At 40.2% G+C, this 18,094-nt stretch overlaps 1 protein-coding gene across 1 annotated transcript; it reads left to right on the forward strand.

The window, feature by feature from the left end:
- Positions 1-3,398: 3,398 nt before the first annotated feature.
- LOC110801663 (uncharacterized) lies at positions 3,399-16,563 on the forward strand. The gene is made up of 3 exons (XM_056834260.1): positions 3,399-3,775; positions 15,714-16,026; positions 16,120-16,563. Exons 1-3 carry the CDS (start codon positions 3,399-3,401, stop codon positions 16,561-16,563), a joined length of 1,134 nt encoding a protein of 377 aa, XP_056690238.1.
- Positions 16,564-18,094: the final 1,531 nt, after the last annotated feature.

Raw genomic sequence — 18,094 nt, forward strand, 5'->3', positions numbered from 1 at the left:
GAGGAGAGAGCACGGCTGAGAGGGAGTTGCTGGTGTTGCTTGTGTGCGTGAGGTTGAAGGAAGGGAAACCTGATTCTTTTACGTGAATTAGAAAAGAGAAGGGAGTATGGTTTTTGGGGTTTTAATGGTTTGGGCTTTGCCCAATTGGGCCAGGAGTAGAATTTAGGTTGCTGAATCCGAAATGGTTAGGACTTGTTTTCTAATTTCAATAGAACGTGGTTTCGAAATTCGAATTCGTTTTAAAGTAAAACTCGAAAATATATTTGATTTCATAATCATTAAAAGTATTCGAAATGAAATGAAATAATTGTATTTCAATTACATATTCGTTTCTAAAATCCGTAAATTATGTTTAAATATATATTAAATATGTTAAATATTCGTTAAAATATATAAATAAAATTACGGGGGATTACATTAACCCTTTGAAATGTTTATTTATCAACTATATTTTTTACTAATATAAAAGGAGTAAATAGGTCTGGAGGTCCCTAAACTTTGCAAAAAGGAGCAGTTAGGTCCCTCAAGTTTCAAAAGGAGCATTTAGGTCCCTCAAAATGGATGGAAAACGCTGCTTTTTGTTTTCCGTCACTAACGGCCATTAAAATGATTATAATAATATAAAAAATTATTTAAATAAAAGGAGAATTAATATACACGTAGATTAATGATTGAAAACAGATGATTTTGATGAAAAGAAGCCTTTTCCAATTACTTAGCCTTTTCAACTTACTTTTTCTATGTGTACACGTGGAAACCCTTCCAACTTCCCTCGTTTTTTCTGGTTCCTTCTTAATAATGTTTTGGCGGTATTTTTTTTACTGTTCCCAACCTTATTCCCCCCCTTTTCACTTCCCATTTATATGGTCCCCCCCCCCCATTTTCACTCTTAGTTGTCTTTTTCCCATTTACTCACTTAAACACTTGAGAGAATTTGAAGTTATTGCTCTGAGTTTTCTGCAAAAATGGGTTCTTGCGTATCCAACAAACGTTCTGGTGATTCCAAGTGGGAAGTTCTCTCCCCCAGGAAGAGAACAAGAATATCTAGATGGGACGAAGGTACTTTCATTCAATTTGTCGGTTTTTTCAATAAATGTTTGCAGTTGAGCCATGATAAATTAGGGCTTTTTTGTTAAGTAACTTTTTCCCAAAATTGGTGAATGCATTATCTTGATTGTGGTGTTTTATATGTTAATTTAAACAATCGTGGGCTGATTTTGCATAATTTATCAATTGAAGTTGGAATTAGGGTTTCGTCCGTTTTTACTTTCCAATTTTTAATTCGAATTGATGTTTGCATGTTCTTGAAAATGGTGTTTAATATGTTCAATTATACAATTGTTGCCTAATTTGGAATTAATTTAAACTAGATTTTGTAGTAATTAGGGTTTCACTTACTGTTTTTGATTCACTTAAATAAAAAACAGAGTTTGATTAATTCGAATTGATGCTTGCATGTTCTTGAAAATGGTGTTTATTTAAACTATTGTTTCTTAATTTGGAACTATTTTAATCTAGATTCCGTAGTAATTAGGGTTTACTTACTGTTTTATTGACATTGGTCGTTACTTTGACTTTAGGAGCCCTTGCTTTGGGGGAGGCACACCCCCTTTGTCATCATCAAGACATCCTCATCACCCAGATCTTCACCAGGCTGGATTGGGAGGGGCAGGCTGCTGTGCAGATGGTATGCAAGCAGTGGCGTAGGTGGGCCAAGTTGCGGTACCGCCTCCCATACCACTACCCTCAAGGATGCTACCGTGCGTGGCTGCCTGAGTGGGTGATCATGGACATCATTGACAATGATGGTCGTGACTTCCACGCCTGGATGGACAAGGACATGACCGTCTACTTTGACGGCTTCCCCCTCCTTTTCAAGGAGGAGGAGTAGCTGGTGGTGGAGGCCATGCAGGGGTGGGTGGTGGTGGTGGCGCTGGTGGTGGCCCCTCTTTTGTCAAGCTTATGATGATCCAACTTGTTTATAGCTTTTTTTTTTAATTTTCTAGGACAATCACTACTGTCATTGCAATGTAGGTTTTTGTGGAATGTGACAAGTGTTGGTTTTTGGTATTTGTCACTGTTATGACAGTAGTTTATACTTAACCGTAGGCTAGCTTCTCCCTCAATAGTGGATTGAGGTTTGAAATGTAAGGGTTGAAGCCTACCCTTTTGTAAATGGAAATTGGAATGATCATGATGAATGAATGAATGAAATATTTCCTTTTGTTATCTCTTGTTTTGTTATTCAAGCTTAATTTCATTTGGTTTAAAGTTTTGTTTTTTTAATTGATATTGTTTAACTTTGATCAGATGTTGATGATTTGACTTTGAACCCTTGCATATATGTGCATCATGGTGGTGAATGAGTTGTGCAAAGGTGATATGGTTTATACTGGGGGGAGGGTGGATGTCTTTGATTACATCCATGAGAATGCAGATGGCAAATATGTTAAGGAATTAGTGGATAGTTTAGGTTATAATGATATAGAGAAAGTACATTTCTGGGACCCTAGGAAAGAATTCAAGAATGGGGTTAGGTTTTTAGGTTTTGATAGTAGTACTTGTGACCCTTTCTTAGCTTTACTTTTTGAATACAAAAGCATTCATATATACATTGAACATAAAATCAAACCCACCTACAACTTTAACCTAAACAGGAGTGGAGGAGGGGGAGGAGGGAGAGGTAGCTTCCTTGAGTTGTTGAATACTGATGTGGTTGACTTAAATTTTGATTATGTGGAACCACCTTTTACAGTACTCCCACCCAAACAAACTGAACCTCAACCTGAACCTCAACCTGAACCTCAAATTCAACCTCAAAATGTGCCTCAACCTGAAATTGATTATGATTCAGAGGGTACAGATGAGGATGATGATGAGTTAGCCACTACTAGGTCTAAGATATCTGATGATATGAGAAGGGAAAAGACTTATTTTGAGGAGTTAGTAATGCTGAAAAAACTAGCAGAAAGTAAAGTAGAAGGTGGTCTGAATTTAGGGGATGACTTTGATGGATACAGTGACTTAGACAGCCCTAGTGAGTCAGAAGATGAGGATGATGTTGGTTACTTAGTTGCACCACAACACCATAAGAGGGGGAGAGGGAAACAGAAGCAAAACAACACTGAAACTGAAGAGAGGGAAGCCACTTTTTATGTTGGGCAACATCTTGAGAATCCAAAGACATTTAGGAAAGCAATCATAGATTATTCAATTGATAAAGGAAGAAACATTCCATTTTCTAAAAATGATTCCACTAGGGTTTGTGCAGAGTGTGAGCACAAAGATAAAGGTTGTAAATGGAGAATTTGGGCTTCATGGGAGAGAGGAAGAAGGTCATTTACAGTGAAAACATTTGTCAGTGAGCACACTTCTGGTAGGACACCATCATTAAGAAGATGACTTCACATTGGATTGCAGAACACTATCAGAATCTGTTTAAGGTTAACCTTTACATGAGAGTGCAAGATATTCAGGAAACCATTTGGTTAGAAAAGGGTATAAGGGTGAGCAAAGACAAGGCTGCCAGGGCTAGGAGAAGGGGTCAAGCACTCATTGTTGGTGAATACAAAGAGCAGTATGCATTACTCCCAAGGTATGCAGCTGAGATACTAAGAAGCAATCCAGGGAACACAATGAAGTTGAAGTTGGATGCAAATGTGTTTGACAGATTGTATTTGTGTTTTGAGGCACTTAGGAAAGGGTCCTTGGCAGGATGCAGACCTTTCATATCACTTGATGGATGTTTCTTAAAGGGACCATTTGGGGGTCAATTGTTAGTAGCAGTAGGGAGGGATGGTGTAGACACCTACTTTTGTCCCCATTCCCGAAAGGGAAGGTTCGATGATGAGAACATAAATCTCCACTTGGCAACGCATCTCCTATAAAATAACGAATCTCAATCACCCTTTTCATTTCACCCGAAACCTGCTATTTATAGAAACCTGCTAAAAATAGTAACTGCCGTAATGGGCAGTTGTTAAAAGTGGCAAGTCATAAAAGATAGAAACCTGTCAGAATTAGGTGTTGCACTCCAACATAAATCCTAAATAAGATAGAAGTTGCGAGAGAATCCTATTCCTAATACGATTCGAAAATAAGAGTTACGTATTAAATTAAAATCCTAACGAGCCTAGAGTCCGTAACGGGCCCAGACGCATCCCGTCATAAAATTAATACGCACTAAAAGACTCGATTAAGTCTCATACACTCCGGATTCTAAGAGTCCGAATCTGACAAAGAAACGGCCCAAACATCAATTTCAACGCCCAACCCTGGGCGCTGAAATTGCCTGGATCCTATTTTCAACGCCCAGAGCTGGGCGCCGATATCTTTGACGCCCAGCCCTGGGCGCTGAAAATACCTGGGATGTGTTCTTTCCTAATTCCTCGTGGATTAGAGTTCTACAATTCTATCTTTCCACGAACTCTTTTCTATAAATATAGCCCCAAGTTCGACGTGAAAAGAACAACACACAATTCATATTCTGAGTATTGACTCCAACCCCTAAGCCTAAGCCTCACGCTGCGAAATTGATCACGCGTTCTGTCGCAATCGATCCAAAAATCGAACAGAACGTATCCTGTCCCATAATTTGAGATTCGTTAAATAAAAGGAGAAATAGCAAAGTCAAAGTGGTTAGTTTTCTGAGAACCGTGACGCACCTCTCAAGGGTGCGTCGTAATGTGTCCCTTTTCCATGATTTAATTGCTTTCCTCGCCCTTTTATGAACTGTTAAACTAATTAAATCTGATTGTTCTATCACGCCTAATAAAGATAATATTTTTGGGAAATTGGATTATCATGCTAGGTCCCTTAATACAATTTAAATCAGATAATCGCGCTCGATCTAGTATTATATGTTGCATATTGTTAAAATCAACTCAGATTAGTTTAATAGTTAACGCATGTCCCTTCAATTATTTATGCTGAGCTAGTAAGGATATCCTGCCTCTGGAGTTATCGAAGAGCGAGTACTCCTCTCGGTAGTTACAGTCCCCCGAACCCTCAATCTCTACCTTGCGGGTGTATATTGAGAGATCCCCACACCAGGGATCACAAGGGAACCTACGGCCGTCGTGGTCAAACATAATTGCACTCCCTTTATGTCACGATAATCGAGTTTTGTCAGTTTTTCTCATTGTCGTTAAAAACTGAATGACGACTCCTATATTACTAGTCAATTGGGTGTAAACTCACAGGAAATCCAATTACACTTGATTTGACAAAAAGAAACGTCACACCCACGAGGGACGAGGTCACGCATTAGCCTCGCGCTTTTTCGACCCCCTCACAGTGGCGACTCCACTGGGGATAGTGAAGGAAATACTCGTGCTTGTAGGTAATCAAAATAGCCGAAGGGTGAAACGATCCTACCCCGCGTTTATTTCCCCATCAAGTTGGGACGACCTGAAAATCAACATATTAATGTGAACGGGCAGAACCGCATAACGAATCTTGGCTCCCTTAGGGAGTTAGGACTAAGGATACCCATCGCCAACCAGGGGGTGCATACGCTTCGAATGTTGTCCACTCGGCACTTTCTCTAGTAGTACACCCGTCCCAAACCCAATCGCTCGCCCATTAGGTCCCTCTCATTGGTGCATGCCCCCTTGGCTTACATCGTGATTGGCCTCTTGGGCGAAATTCGTCTGTTGAAGGCACTACCTCGACCGGGGCATGTGTTGGATCTGCGATAGAAGCGGTACCAAGCCAGGCGCAAATGCTACCCATAGAAGCCTATTATAAAACTACATGACATATTATTATTGCCTCATGATGTAATGTTAGTTATGTGTAGCGAAATATATGATTGTGTGACAAACCATCCCAGAAAACCAACGACCTTAAAAAATTGCCCAAACATTCATAAACCAATTAGCCAAAGAGTTATACCAAAATACGTGTTCCGCAAACCCGAGCGATCGCCATAAAAATAAGCGACGCTCGGGATGGCCTGTAACGAATCCCACAAACGCTACACAACGCGTAAAGGACGTTATTAGGCAAGCCCGCAAAATCGAAGTCGCATAAACAAAAAGTAGACGCAAACAGAAAACGAGAACCAGCCAGGGACGCATTTTCAACGCCCCTGGCTGGGCGCCAAAATTTCTCACGCCTTACGCTGGGCGTTGAAGTTGCTGCCTGGTCTTTTGGTCAGGCACAGCAGCCTCGGTCCCCACGCATGAAGAAAATGCGTAGCAAAAAAAAACTTTTCGTGAAATTTTTTTTTTGCTACGAGGGCGTATGAAAAAGCACTCGATTCCAAAAGCGACTTATATATAAAAAAATAAAAAATAACTCTTTGTGTCGTTTTTAGGCCTCCTACGACAACAATGCTCGGCATCAAAACCGAACATGCTAATAACCTTGAATGTCACATGGGCAAAGTATTCAAAAAATAATGTTCAAATAGAGTTTTCAAGGAAAAATAATGTTCAAATAAAAAAATAAATAAATCTGAGTCTAGAATAGGGTATGCCAAAGTACAATCTAAATCCTAAGTCTTAGTTGTCTTATCCATAGAATCGGTCCTAATGCTTGGTGTCATTCTGCAAGTTAAAAGGTTAAACCATATTGAGTCTCCCTTCCTAACATTTAAATCAATAAGCACCCATATGTAATTGTCATCCCTTGCTAAGAATCTACGGCCTCAATACTCTCTCTCTCACCAATAAAAAGAATATATTATAGTATTTGCAAAATGGAAACAGTCACATTCTGAAATCATTCCTCCATAGTCGCACAACCCCCAAAGTGAACCTAAGGTGTCAACAAAAAGTTAATGGCCTCAAGGCTTATGATCACATTGGGTCACGACTATCATATTCCTCTCGAGCCACTCGCTCCTTTAAATACTCCTAAGTACGGACTAAAAGATTTTCCATGAATGCAACATGACAAACCATGAAAATACCCAAATCGGCATACCATAAGGCTACCATTGGGGTAAAGCAATACACACTAAGAGGGAAGCCGCACCAATGATTCTAGTCTTGCAAAAATAATAATTCGATCTCCCTAACTAACTACCTTGCCAACATTAAGCAAAATGGTGCATGACAAATGAACACCCAAGGGTTAAAATCTAAAGTGTCAACCAACGAAAGTTGTGGTCCAATTACCCTAAGTCTGAAAGTTGCTTGGTCAAGTATTATAGGCTTACGCCACGTCATTATTTTGAGTCTAGGCCACCTCCTTATATTCATACACGGGTTATAATCAGAAAGATTAATGAAAGTTCAAGTCTAAATCACAACTTCCAATTAAATCCCAGAAACTGGAGTCTGAAAAGAAGCAAAAAAAATTATTTTCGATGTAATTCTTTCGTTAAATTTCAATAAAGTAAAAACAACATTTTGAATCTACGCTATTTGCACATTTTAAGAAACGTCACACCCACGAGGGACGAGGTCACGCATTAGCCTCGCGCTTTTTCGACCCCCTCACAGTGGCGACTCCACATTTTAAGAAACGACTAAATACGCTTGCAAAGTAAGATAATTTAAAGGTCCATTATAGGCCTACAAAACGAGGCTCACTCAGTCTCGCCCCGTGACTCAAAGACCACAACCATCTACCTTTTAGCCCAAATAAAAAAAATTGATTGAAGGATTTATGTTGGGGAGAAATCCCAAGCAAAAAAAAGAGAAAGAGAAAAGGGAGAGCGAAAAGAGCCATGAAATACTTAAAGAGAAAGAGAAAAGGGAGAGCGAAAAGAGCCATGAAATACTTAAAGAGAAAGAGAAAAGGGAGAGCGAAAAGAACGAGCCATGAAATACTTAGCCCGTACCTCCCAAAGTACGAAATTCACCCAAGTAAACGAAGGAAAAGAATTGAGTCAACCAATCCAGATCATGCCACAAAAACTACATAAAGTTCTGCGATGTCTACCCTTTCCAAGCCTTATGTTCTTAGACGCCTTCGCTCTGGGGCCCCTGTTCAGCTCATTTAACCCATCCATGTTCTCATTTCCATAACCCAAGAAACCATTACCTCGACTCTTGTTCCTGAACTTGTTATCAATTGCAAACCACGTACGGCCATTGACACGTACGTCATACCCGTTATTTCCAAAACCTGCTTTTACACCACCATTAGCATAATAACCATATAACTTGTTTGGATACATCCTGTTGATATACCCTTGAGCCGTCCCCATGCTATTCATTGGCCTTGGTTGATGTAATCCTCATGCTTGACCAATACCTATACAAATTATCCTATCTCATTCAACCCATCTTTCAAACTGTCTTGAGTCACGAATAAAAAAGAAGACAAATGAAAAGTACAAAAAAATAATAAATAATAAAAAAGCAAACATTGCAAAGCGCACAAAAAAAGAGAAAAGAAGCATTTAGCGCACCAAAAAAGATCCGCCCAGAAAATATTTCCAGCGCCCACACCTGGGCGCCGAAAACTTTGACGCCCCAGCCTGGGCGTTGAAACTCTCCGCCTGCCAAGTTTTGATCAGAAGTGCTCGTCATTTTATCTACACATACACGGAAAAATAACGAACACTTGGAGGGGTACAACACGTATCCAGATATACGTACCAAAAAATACATGTACTCAAAAATTATGTACTAAAAAAAATAAAACAAAATTTTGGCTTACGGCGAAGCGGCAGATTAAAATAATAATAAACTTCACTTATTTCACCCTATTTCAAACATTACGATTCCACTCGAACGTACTTGTTTAAAATCAGCATTCTATGAAACCATTTTCTAGGCTAAGAACTACGCAAGACCTGATTCCAAATTAAATCTATTTAAGGCGGATACGTAGGCAATCCATGATTCGGTCCAACCAATTTGCAAAAATGTTAGAGCCTATAGAATAACAAGAATAAGAAATAGAGTCCCTTATTGAAATTTAAATACTTGTAATCCAAGACAAAAGAAAAACTTAAGTCAAAAGAAGAATCCAAGTCATCAATATGCCAAAATTAATGAGCACACATCGAAAAATAATAAGGGCACATACCCTTGCCTGAAGGAGCACTTACACTCCTAGGCACTTAGCCAAGACTCAAAAGATCGCTTTGCCTCAATCGAATGGGGGCTAGCACAAGCATCCATGACCTCTAAAGTACTCGACTTGACCCTCCCTAAAGCAAAGTAACTCACTTAAAGACCTTCTTTCACCACTAGACACAGTCATAATCGCCAATAAGTAGTAAAGGCAGTAAGCTTGCAATAAAAAGGATTGTCCTACGGCATCGCCCCATCGTTCCTTCGAACTCAGGGGACCCGCTCATGGTAATTCAAATGCTTGCGAATCCCCTTTTGAAAAAAATCAGACATTGTCAATAGGACTTGGCACTTAACCAAGGCTCACCCTACTCAGACATATGACACGGACATCTAAAATCGAAATCTGAAAGCATCATTAATGGGAAGACATAACAACAACTGGGGGCTAAAAATTGAAATGAAAGAGCTAGGGAAAGAACTAAATATACCTTGACCTTTTGTACGGACATACACCAAGTAAATCTAAGTCAATTTGAAAACGGTTTATATTCCCGCAATTCTGGAAAAGATGGCCCTAAAAGTAGGGATGTCAGTGGGGCGGGTTTCGTAGGAGACCCGCCCCGCATCCGCCCCAAGTAGGCGGGGATGGAGGTAGGTTTGGCGGGTGATGGGGCGGGGATGGGTATAGAAATTGTACCCGCCATGGGTGATGGGGCGGGTGTGGATTTTGTGTTGAACCCGCCCCATCCCCGCCCCATCCCCACTCGCCCCGCTTCATACCCGCCATGGGCGATGGGGTGAGTTTGTATTTATGTGCATGTTTAGGTGATAATATGAATTTAGGTGAGAATTTTAAGTTTTTTGTTTAGATTTTTTTTGTTATGACGGGTATTTTTTCGATTATATGTGTCTCTTTAGTCGTAAGGTTTTTTTTTTCTAAAGTTAACTTTCATTACTTCGTACATATGGAAAATGTTTGCTTAATAAGAAAAATTAGGCGGATATTGGCGTGGGTATGGGGCGGGGATAAGACGGGGATGGATACGCAGTTGGGTGGTGGGGCGGGGATGGATTTTAGTTTATACCCATTGGGGCGGGGATGGGGATGAATTTTGTACCCGCCATAGGTGATGGGGCGGGGATGGGGATGAAAATTTTAGGTGGGGATGGGGATGGAGGGACATACATCCGCATCCGCCCCGCCCCATTGACATCCCTACCTAAAAGCCTAAAGCATATGCCAAACGGGCACAAGTAATATCTTGACACCTGCACCCTGGCTTCTAGCAAATCCTTAGACAGCATTCCAAAAATCGTAACAGTATTTTGATTCACTCATATAATCCTGTACGAACCTTTCTATAAGTCAACTTACCTAGGACACCTCGGGTTGTACACAGTAGGACTCGGATTTTAAATAATTTTCAAATGATTTTCAAAGACTTCTTCGAACATAATAAAGTGTCGTTGGTTTAAGCTAAGTATGCGTTTATCTCAATGTTGCAAGTGAGTCAAAAGATTTCTAAATATGATTATGGGTAAAGAAAGGCACCTAGCTTTTGGTCAAAGGCACACTTCAACATGTGACTACCTTGACCATGGCAATGTCGCACAATACGACATTTACAGGAAAAGTAGCAAATCACTACTCGAACGTACCTCGCACTAAACGAGTCTGGTTCAAACTATTCATGATCCATGTCACCATGAATGCATAAAAACGTATGCAAAGCATTATAGCACCAAGCCAATCCCGTAGCTACAATTGGGGGCTTGAGAAAAACACTCTAAAAATGCTCGAAATGACGATTTTATCACTAATTCTCGACGCTAATGCTATACACACGTCATAAGGGCACAATCCTAAGGTTTGATCGTGTAAAACGAACCTTAGAATGGCTACAACCCCTCCCAAATTCTAAGCACTACTTAGAATATATAAAGTCACCCCACTAACAAGGGTAACTGAAAATCGCGAGTCACCAAAACTCCGATCAAACTACTGCACATAACGCCCGCCCTACAAGCGCCCGTTACACAGTCTACGTCGTTCCAAAGCAAAAGCGAAAGAAAAATCAAGGATAAAACAAGAAAGAAACATCTATGAATCCTCGCATCGAACGAAGTAATAAGCCGTGCACACCCACGCAGAAGGTGCTACACCTGTTCGAACACCTGAACGACGCGTGACCAAGTACTCCAATGCAAAAAATAATGATATCCCAACACCTGGAGGAATGTTCTAAGACACGCTGTTAGGCCACACAAGCCTACGTTGCACCATAAGTTCAACCATCCCACGGTACAAGTCTAAAATAAAAAGAGTAAGGCATATTGCACTAATACAGGCATGACCAAGAGCAGGTGTAAAAGAGGCAAAGACTACTTATCACCCAAATTCAAAATGCAAGCCCCACGACTCCTACATTAAGGATTAAAGGTAGCGAAATATTACCTACCACGGAAGGGATAGCTCGCACCTACACGAGCGGAACCCCAAGGCATCTTTCTCGAAAGAACCTACAAAAATCGTAGGCCAAAAGGAAGCATCCCAACATGCATACTTGGGGGCTCCAAGCTACGAAACAACCATAGCAAAATAAAAAACCTCGAAGCAAATGTTTGAACAATCGAAAGGGTACGATGTTTGAGCCCACTTCATGAATGGGCCTGAACCCTATCAAGCTTCTAAGAAAACTATTCAACATCAGTCATTGCTCAAAAAAAAAATGATTCAAGCAAACTGATTAATGGACCGCACGTAACGACCATTCTATGAACGCTCGTTCGCACATACACATCATCATTCTAAGTATCGAACATTCACGAACATGTTCAAAAGAAAAAATATAGGGGCGATCAAAGTCTTACACCTCAAGGTATGTTCCTCGGGCCACATAGACTCTCCCGACTATTGCAATAACTGTACGCCTTAAGAGCAACAGTCCCTTTAAATAATCGCCCAAAAACGACAAACACCGTAGTCCACCAATCGGCTACGGTTTCTCGAGAAATGATTGTTATTCACCAATCAACGGTGATCTCAAATGAACGGTTCGTTCCAAAAAAAGAATCTCTAGAAGAAAAGAAAAAAAAAGAAAACGAACGAACAAGAGGCCAACTGTGTTATCAAGAACCCTCGCCAGAAATCATTTTCAGCGCCCAGCGCTGGGCGCCGAAATCTTTAACGCCCAGGCATGGGCGCCGAAAATAATCCCAGACCCAAAAAAAAAGAAAAACAGCTCTGACTTCCATAGGGCCCTGCCATATTCATTCGACTTGAAAATTGCCGATTTCTTTACTGAAAGTCGCACCTCACGGCTTTGTTAAGAGTAGCACACTACTACAAAGATCGCTCGCACTTACAAGCACAATCCCAAACACGATCAAGGACATTACAGAATGCGTATCCCCAAGGAACCTCTTTGACAAGAAATGACCGTCAAGCACGAGTGCTTGGGGGCTCGAAGGAAAATATATATTATGCAAAGTTAAAACAATATTCCCAGACTACGCTGTACGAAGTCCCATGTTTGGATAATCTCGAAAGATAAAACCAGATTACGACCTCAAGACAAAGGTCGCCGTTGATACTTATACATAGTCCCCTAATCAAGGACCCAGGTAGTGGCAAAATTGAGCCGAAAAGACTAGCTCAAAACCATGAAAGATGATGACCACCAGACAATGGTCCGTCTAAGCACGTTGTCAACCCACATTCAGGTTGCAACTAAATCCGAGCATCCCTCGAAAGAAAATAAATTCTTCAAAAAACACAAACAGGCTCGCCCACCTTCAGCGGGCGGGTTCTGCGTCACTAACCGCGCATGTCCTCAGTTTTCGAAAAATAAAATCTTCAAATTCAAAATAGGCTCGCCATCTTTAGCCGGCGGGGTCTACATCACAAACCGCGTAGGTCCTTATTTTCAAAAAAAGCAAACAAACTTCAAAACAGATTCGTCTACTTCTTTCGGACGGGGCGTCCACCCTTAGCGGACAGGCTCGCCATCTTTAGCCGGCGGGGTCTGCGCCACTAACCGCACAGGTCCTTAGTCGCTGCAGCGATAACTTTTTCTGGTTTTCCCTTTTTCCAAAAATTAAAGGATCGGTTTTCCCTTTTTCCAAAAATTAAAGGATCGGTTTTCCCTTTTTCCAAAAATTAAAGGATCGGTTTTCCCTTTTTCCAAAAATTAAAGGATCGGTTTTCCCTTTTTCCAAAAATTAAAGGATCGGTTTTCCCTTTTTCCAAAAATTAAAGGATCGGTTTTCCCTTTTTCCAAAAATTAAAGGATTGGTTTCCCGTTTTTTCCAAAAAAGAGCGATGTGATCGGTTTTCCCTTTTTCCAAAAATTAAAGGATTGGTTTCCCGTTTTTCCAAAAAAGAACGATGTGCTGGATTTTCCTTCGTTTTACGTCCCATAAAAACAAGGGGGTTTTCTCGTTTAGCTAACCCTGAGAATGAGAATCTTCAAAAACATTTTTACCTCGTGATTGGGCTTGGCCAGGCCCAATTACACTTTATAGCTTTGATTTCGAAAACATCTGTAGCTACTCCCAATGACAAAGTGAGGGAGTTTCTACGCATATTTAGATACTTCCAATGACAAAGTGAGGGAGTTTCTATACTATCCGTTGATAAATCCCAATGACACGTGAGGGATATGTCGACACTTCAAGTGATGACCCTTAAGTCAAATGTTATCACTCGGGGGCTCGTGAGACCCTCGCAAAATAGGTCACCATGGCTTGTGTGACGCACTCCGTCTAGTACTTTGACCATCGTCTCATCCCGAGACTCAGTCAAAGTGGGGGCTAACTGTAGACACCTACTTTTGTCCCCATTCCCAAAAGGGAAGGTTCGATGATGAGAACATAAATCTCCACTTGGCAACGCATCTCCTATAAAATAACGAATCTCAATCACCCTTTTCATTTCACCCGAAACCTGCTATTTATAGAAACCTGCTAAAAATAGTAACTGCTATAATGGGCAGTTGTTAAAAGTGGCAAGTCATAAAAGATAGAAACCTGTCAGAATTAGGTGTTGCACTCCAACATAAATCCTAAATGAGATAGAAGTTGCGAGAGAATCCTATTCCTAATACGATTCGAAAATAAGAGTTACGTATTAAATTAAAATCCTAACGAGCCTAGAGTTCGTAACGGGCCCAGACGCATCCCGTCATAAAATTAATACGCACTAAAAGACGACTCGATTAAGTCTCATACACTCCGGATTCTAAGAGTCCGAATCTGACAAAGAAACGGCCCAAACATCAATTTCAACGCCCAGCCCTGGGCGCTGAAATTGCCTGGATCCTATTTTCAACGCCCAGAGCTGGGCGCCGATATCTTTGACGCCCAGCCCTGGGCGCTGAAAATACCTGGGATGTGTTCTTTCCTAATTCCTCGTGGATTAGAGTTCTACAATTCTATCTTTCCACGAACTCTTTTCTATAAATATAGCCCCAAGTTCGACGTGAAAAGAACAACACACAATTCATATTCTGAGTATTGACTCCAACCCCTAAGCCTAAGCCTCACGCTGCGAAATTGATCACGCGTTCTGTCGCAATCGATCCAAAAATCGAACAGAACGTATCCTATCCCATAATTTGAGATTCGTTAAATAAAAGGAGAAATAGCAAAGTCAAAGTGGTTAGTTTTCTGAGAACCGTGACGCACCTCTCAAGGGTGCGTCGTAATGTGTCCCTTTTCCATGATTTAATTGCTTTCCTCGCCCTTTTATGAACTGTTAAACTAATTAAATCTGATTGTTCTATCACGCCTAATAAAGATAATATTTTTGGGAAATTGGATTATCATGCTAGGTCCCTTAATACAATCTAAATTAGATAATCGCGCTCGATCTAGTATTATATGTTGCATATTGTTAAAATCAACTCAGATTAGTTTAATAGTTAACGCATGTCCCTTCAATTATTTATGCTGAGCTAGTAAGGATATCCTGCCTCTGGAGTTATCGAAGAGCGAGTACTCCTCTCGGTAGTTACAGTCCCCCGAACCCTCAATCTCTACCTTGCGGGTGTATATTGAGAGATCCCCACACCAGGGATCACAAGGGAACCTACGGCTGTCGTGGTCAAACATAATTGCACTCCCTTTATGTCACGATAACCGGGTTTTGTCAGTTTTTCTCATTGTCGTTAAAAATTGAAGGGCGACTCCTATATTACTAGTCAATTGGGTGTAAACTCACAGGAAATCCAATTACACTTGATTTGACAAAAAGAAACGTCACACCCACGAGGGACGAGGTCACGCATTAGCCTCGCGCTTTTTCGACCCCCTCACAGATGGAAACAATCAAATGTTCCCTTTGGCTTGGGTTGTTTGTGAGGTTGAGAGCACTGACACATGGAGTTGGTTTCTAGAACTTCTAGCTACTTATTTAGGCACTAGTGAAGGAGCAGGGTACACATTCATATCTGACCAACAAAAGGGTTTACTTGCTGCTGTTTCAAATGTGTTTCCACAAGCTGAAAGTAGGGTGTGTGCAAGGCATGTGTACTGTAACTTTAGGGGAGTGTTTGGAGGTGGTTTAGAGTACAGAAAATAATTCTGGACTATTGCAAAAAGCAACACAGTAAATCACTTCAATGAAAACATTGAAGTAATGAGGGGTATTTCACATGAAGCTGCTGAAGACCTACTGAAAAGGAACTACAAGAAATGGTGTAGGGCATTCTACACTCTATTATCTTGTTGTGACAGTGTAGACAACAACATGAGTGAGGTGTTTAATGCATACATCTTGAGTGCAAGGCACAAGCCTATTATTACCATGTTGGAAGATATCAGAGAGGGTTTGATGGATCGACTGCACAAGAAAAGAGATTTCATTGGGAAAAAGGAGATAACGTTGTGTCCTAGGATCCAAATTCTGTTAGAGAAACACAAAATTTGGGCTAGGGGTTGGAATGCATACTGGGATGGTGGGTTTTGCTATGGAGTAAGAGAAGGTGCAACACAGGTTAAGTATGTGGTGGATCTGAACCAACATACTTGCAGTTGCAATGCATGGCAGGTGAGTGGGATTCCATGCAAACATGCAATTGTTGCTATATGGAATAAAGTAGACCACCCAGAACAATATGTGAATGCCTATTTCTGCAAACAGACCTACATGAAGGCATATGAATTTTTGTTAGAGCCTTTAAATGGTCCTCAAGAGTGGCCTACTTCTGATAGCATTGTTGTGGCTCCAAAGGTGAAAAAGGTCAATGGAAGACCTAAAACAAAGAGGAGATATGGTGTTGGAGAGGTAACTGCATCTGGTAAGCTGAAGAGAACAGGCTGTGCCATGAAATGCATCTTATGTGGTGTGATAGGCCACAACAAAAAGGGTTGCAAGAATGCCCCTAAGCAACAACAACACAGCAATAATTATGCTACTGCAGAGCAGACCACACCACATCAACAACACCCAAGAACCAGTTCAGCTATACCAATGCACAATAGGGGTGTGGGTATTTATACCTACCCAAATGGGTATCAAAGAATAGCTACTGTAAGTCATTCAATAGACTCAAATTCTTTCTTACATGTTACTTTACTGTACTGAAGCCAACTTGTTCCTAATTTTTTTTAATTAATGCAGCCTATATCACAACATTTCCCCACACCACAGAGGCAAAGACCTCCTGCAGCTTTCTATTCTGATCACGGGGGTGAGCAAACCATCTATTCCTTCCCTGCACATGACTTCCCATTGTCACAGACTCAACCAAGTCAAGGACACACAATATCAAGCCAAGCATTGCAGGATCTTGCAATGGCTAGAAGATTAGAAAAAAGACCATGAGGTTAGATTTTATTGAATTTAAAGTCTTCATTACATTTCATTAGTGCAGATCATTACATTTTACCTACCCACGTAACTTAAAACAAACCAGATAAAAAAAACCAGAACCACTAGGATTACAACCCACACTTCACATTTCACACTAATAGGTCTTCTCATCTTGCTCATCACATAGTCTGCCTCCCTCTTCCTTGCATAATTGTTAGCTTCACTAAGTTTTATCCTAAAACTATCAACTTCAGCAGCAAGGCTTTGTTTATCTTGTATTAACCCTAGTATGACAATTGTTTGCCAAGTTGTTGGTTCTTGTTCATCAATCCATCTAAAAAAGATGCAACCCCTTCTGTTTGTTTCAACATCATAATCTGGACAAGCAATGAACCTCCTTCCAGGATTTTCTTTTGTCCATGCCTTTTGAATGGATACTGTGAATCCACAGTAGCACCTGTTAGGGTGTTCATTATCACCATTGTTGAACAAAGAGATAGCCATGTTCATCATTCTGCAAATAAATTACGTTTTAATAATTTATTCCTAAATATGTTTAATTATTGTTAAAATAAGCTAACTTAAGATTTTAAAAAAAATGGCAGAAAAATTCCTTTTTTGTTGAGAAGAGTCAGCTATGGTGGAGCAACAGAGAAAAAACACAGAGCAGAAGATGGAGAAGAAAGAATTTTGTTTTTTAAGTGTTTTATTGTTGTTTTGTTGTGCATGGAATGTTAAATACTCTGTTTTTTGAGAGCCTCAACGGCTGTATTTTTGTAAAAAGCTAACTTAAATGGATTTCCGTTTATTTAATTATTGGTAAATGGTAAATGTAACTGTATTTTTGTCGTTTAGTGCCATTTATTTAGTTTCCTTTTAATTTAATTGAATTTTAACGGCCGTTAGTGACGGAAAACAAAAAGCAGCGTTTTCCATCCATTTTGAGGGACCTAAATGCTCCTTTTGAAACTTGAGAGACCTAACTGCTCCTTTTGGCAATGTTTAGGGACCTCCAGACCTATTTACTCAATATAAAAGTTAATCAAAACTAAGTTAAAGTTACAAAAAAATGGGTAAAAGTTATCTTGGTGTACAATAAATTTATTGTACACCTTGTGCGCGCAAGACCTTTTGAATATTTAATGGATGCCCTAATTCATAATTTTTCAGATTAATATTTCACCGTATAGAAAATTGTATATAATTTTGATACATTTTTAACAAAATTTAATCGAAAAATTAAGAGATTCAATAGGGAATTTATAGGGAGAATGTGGAAATTCCCAGGAATAAGATTAGTATA

This window comes from Spinacia oleracea, chromosome 1 (genome assembly GCF_020520425.1).
Source record: "Spinacia oleracea cultivar Varoflay chromosome 1, BTI_SOV_V1, whole genome shotgun sequence".
NCBI classification, from domain to species: Eukaryota; Viridiplantae; Streptophyta; class Magnoliopsida; order Caryophyllales; family Amaranthaceae; genus Spinacia; species Spinacia oleracea.

Coding starts and splice junctions, on each gene's coding strand:
- LOC110801663 (XM_056834260.1), top strand. CDS start 3,399: ATGACTTCACATTGGATTGCAGAACACTATCAGAATCTGTTTAAGGTT. Junction 3,776..15,713: donor GGACCATTTGGGGGTCAATT/GTTAGTAGCAGT, acceptor TTGTTGTGACAG/TGTAGACAACAACATGAGTG. Junction 16,027..16,119: donor GCAGTTGCAATGCATGGCAG/GTGAGTGGGATT, acceptor TTCTGCAAACAG/ACCTACATGAAGGCATATGA.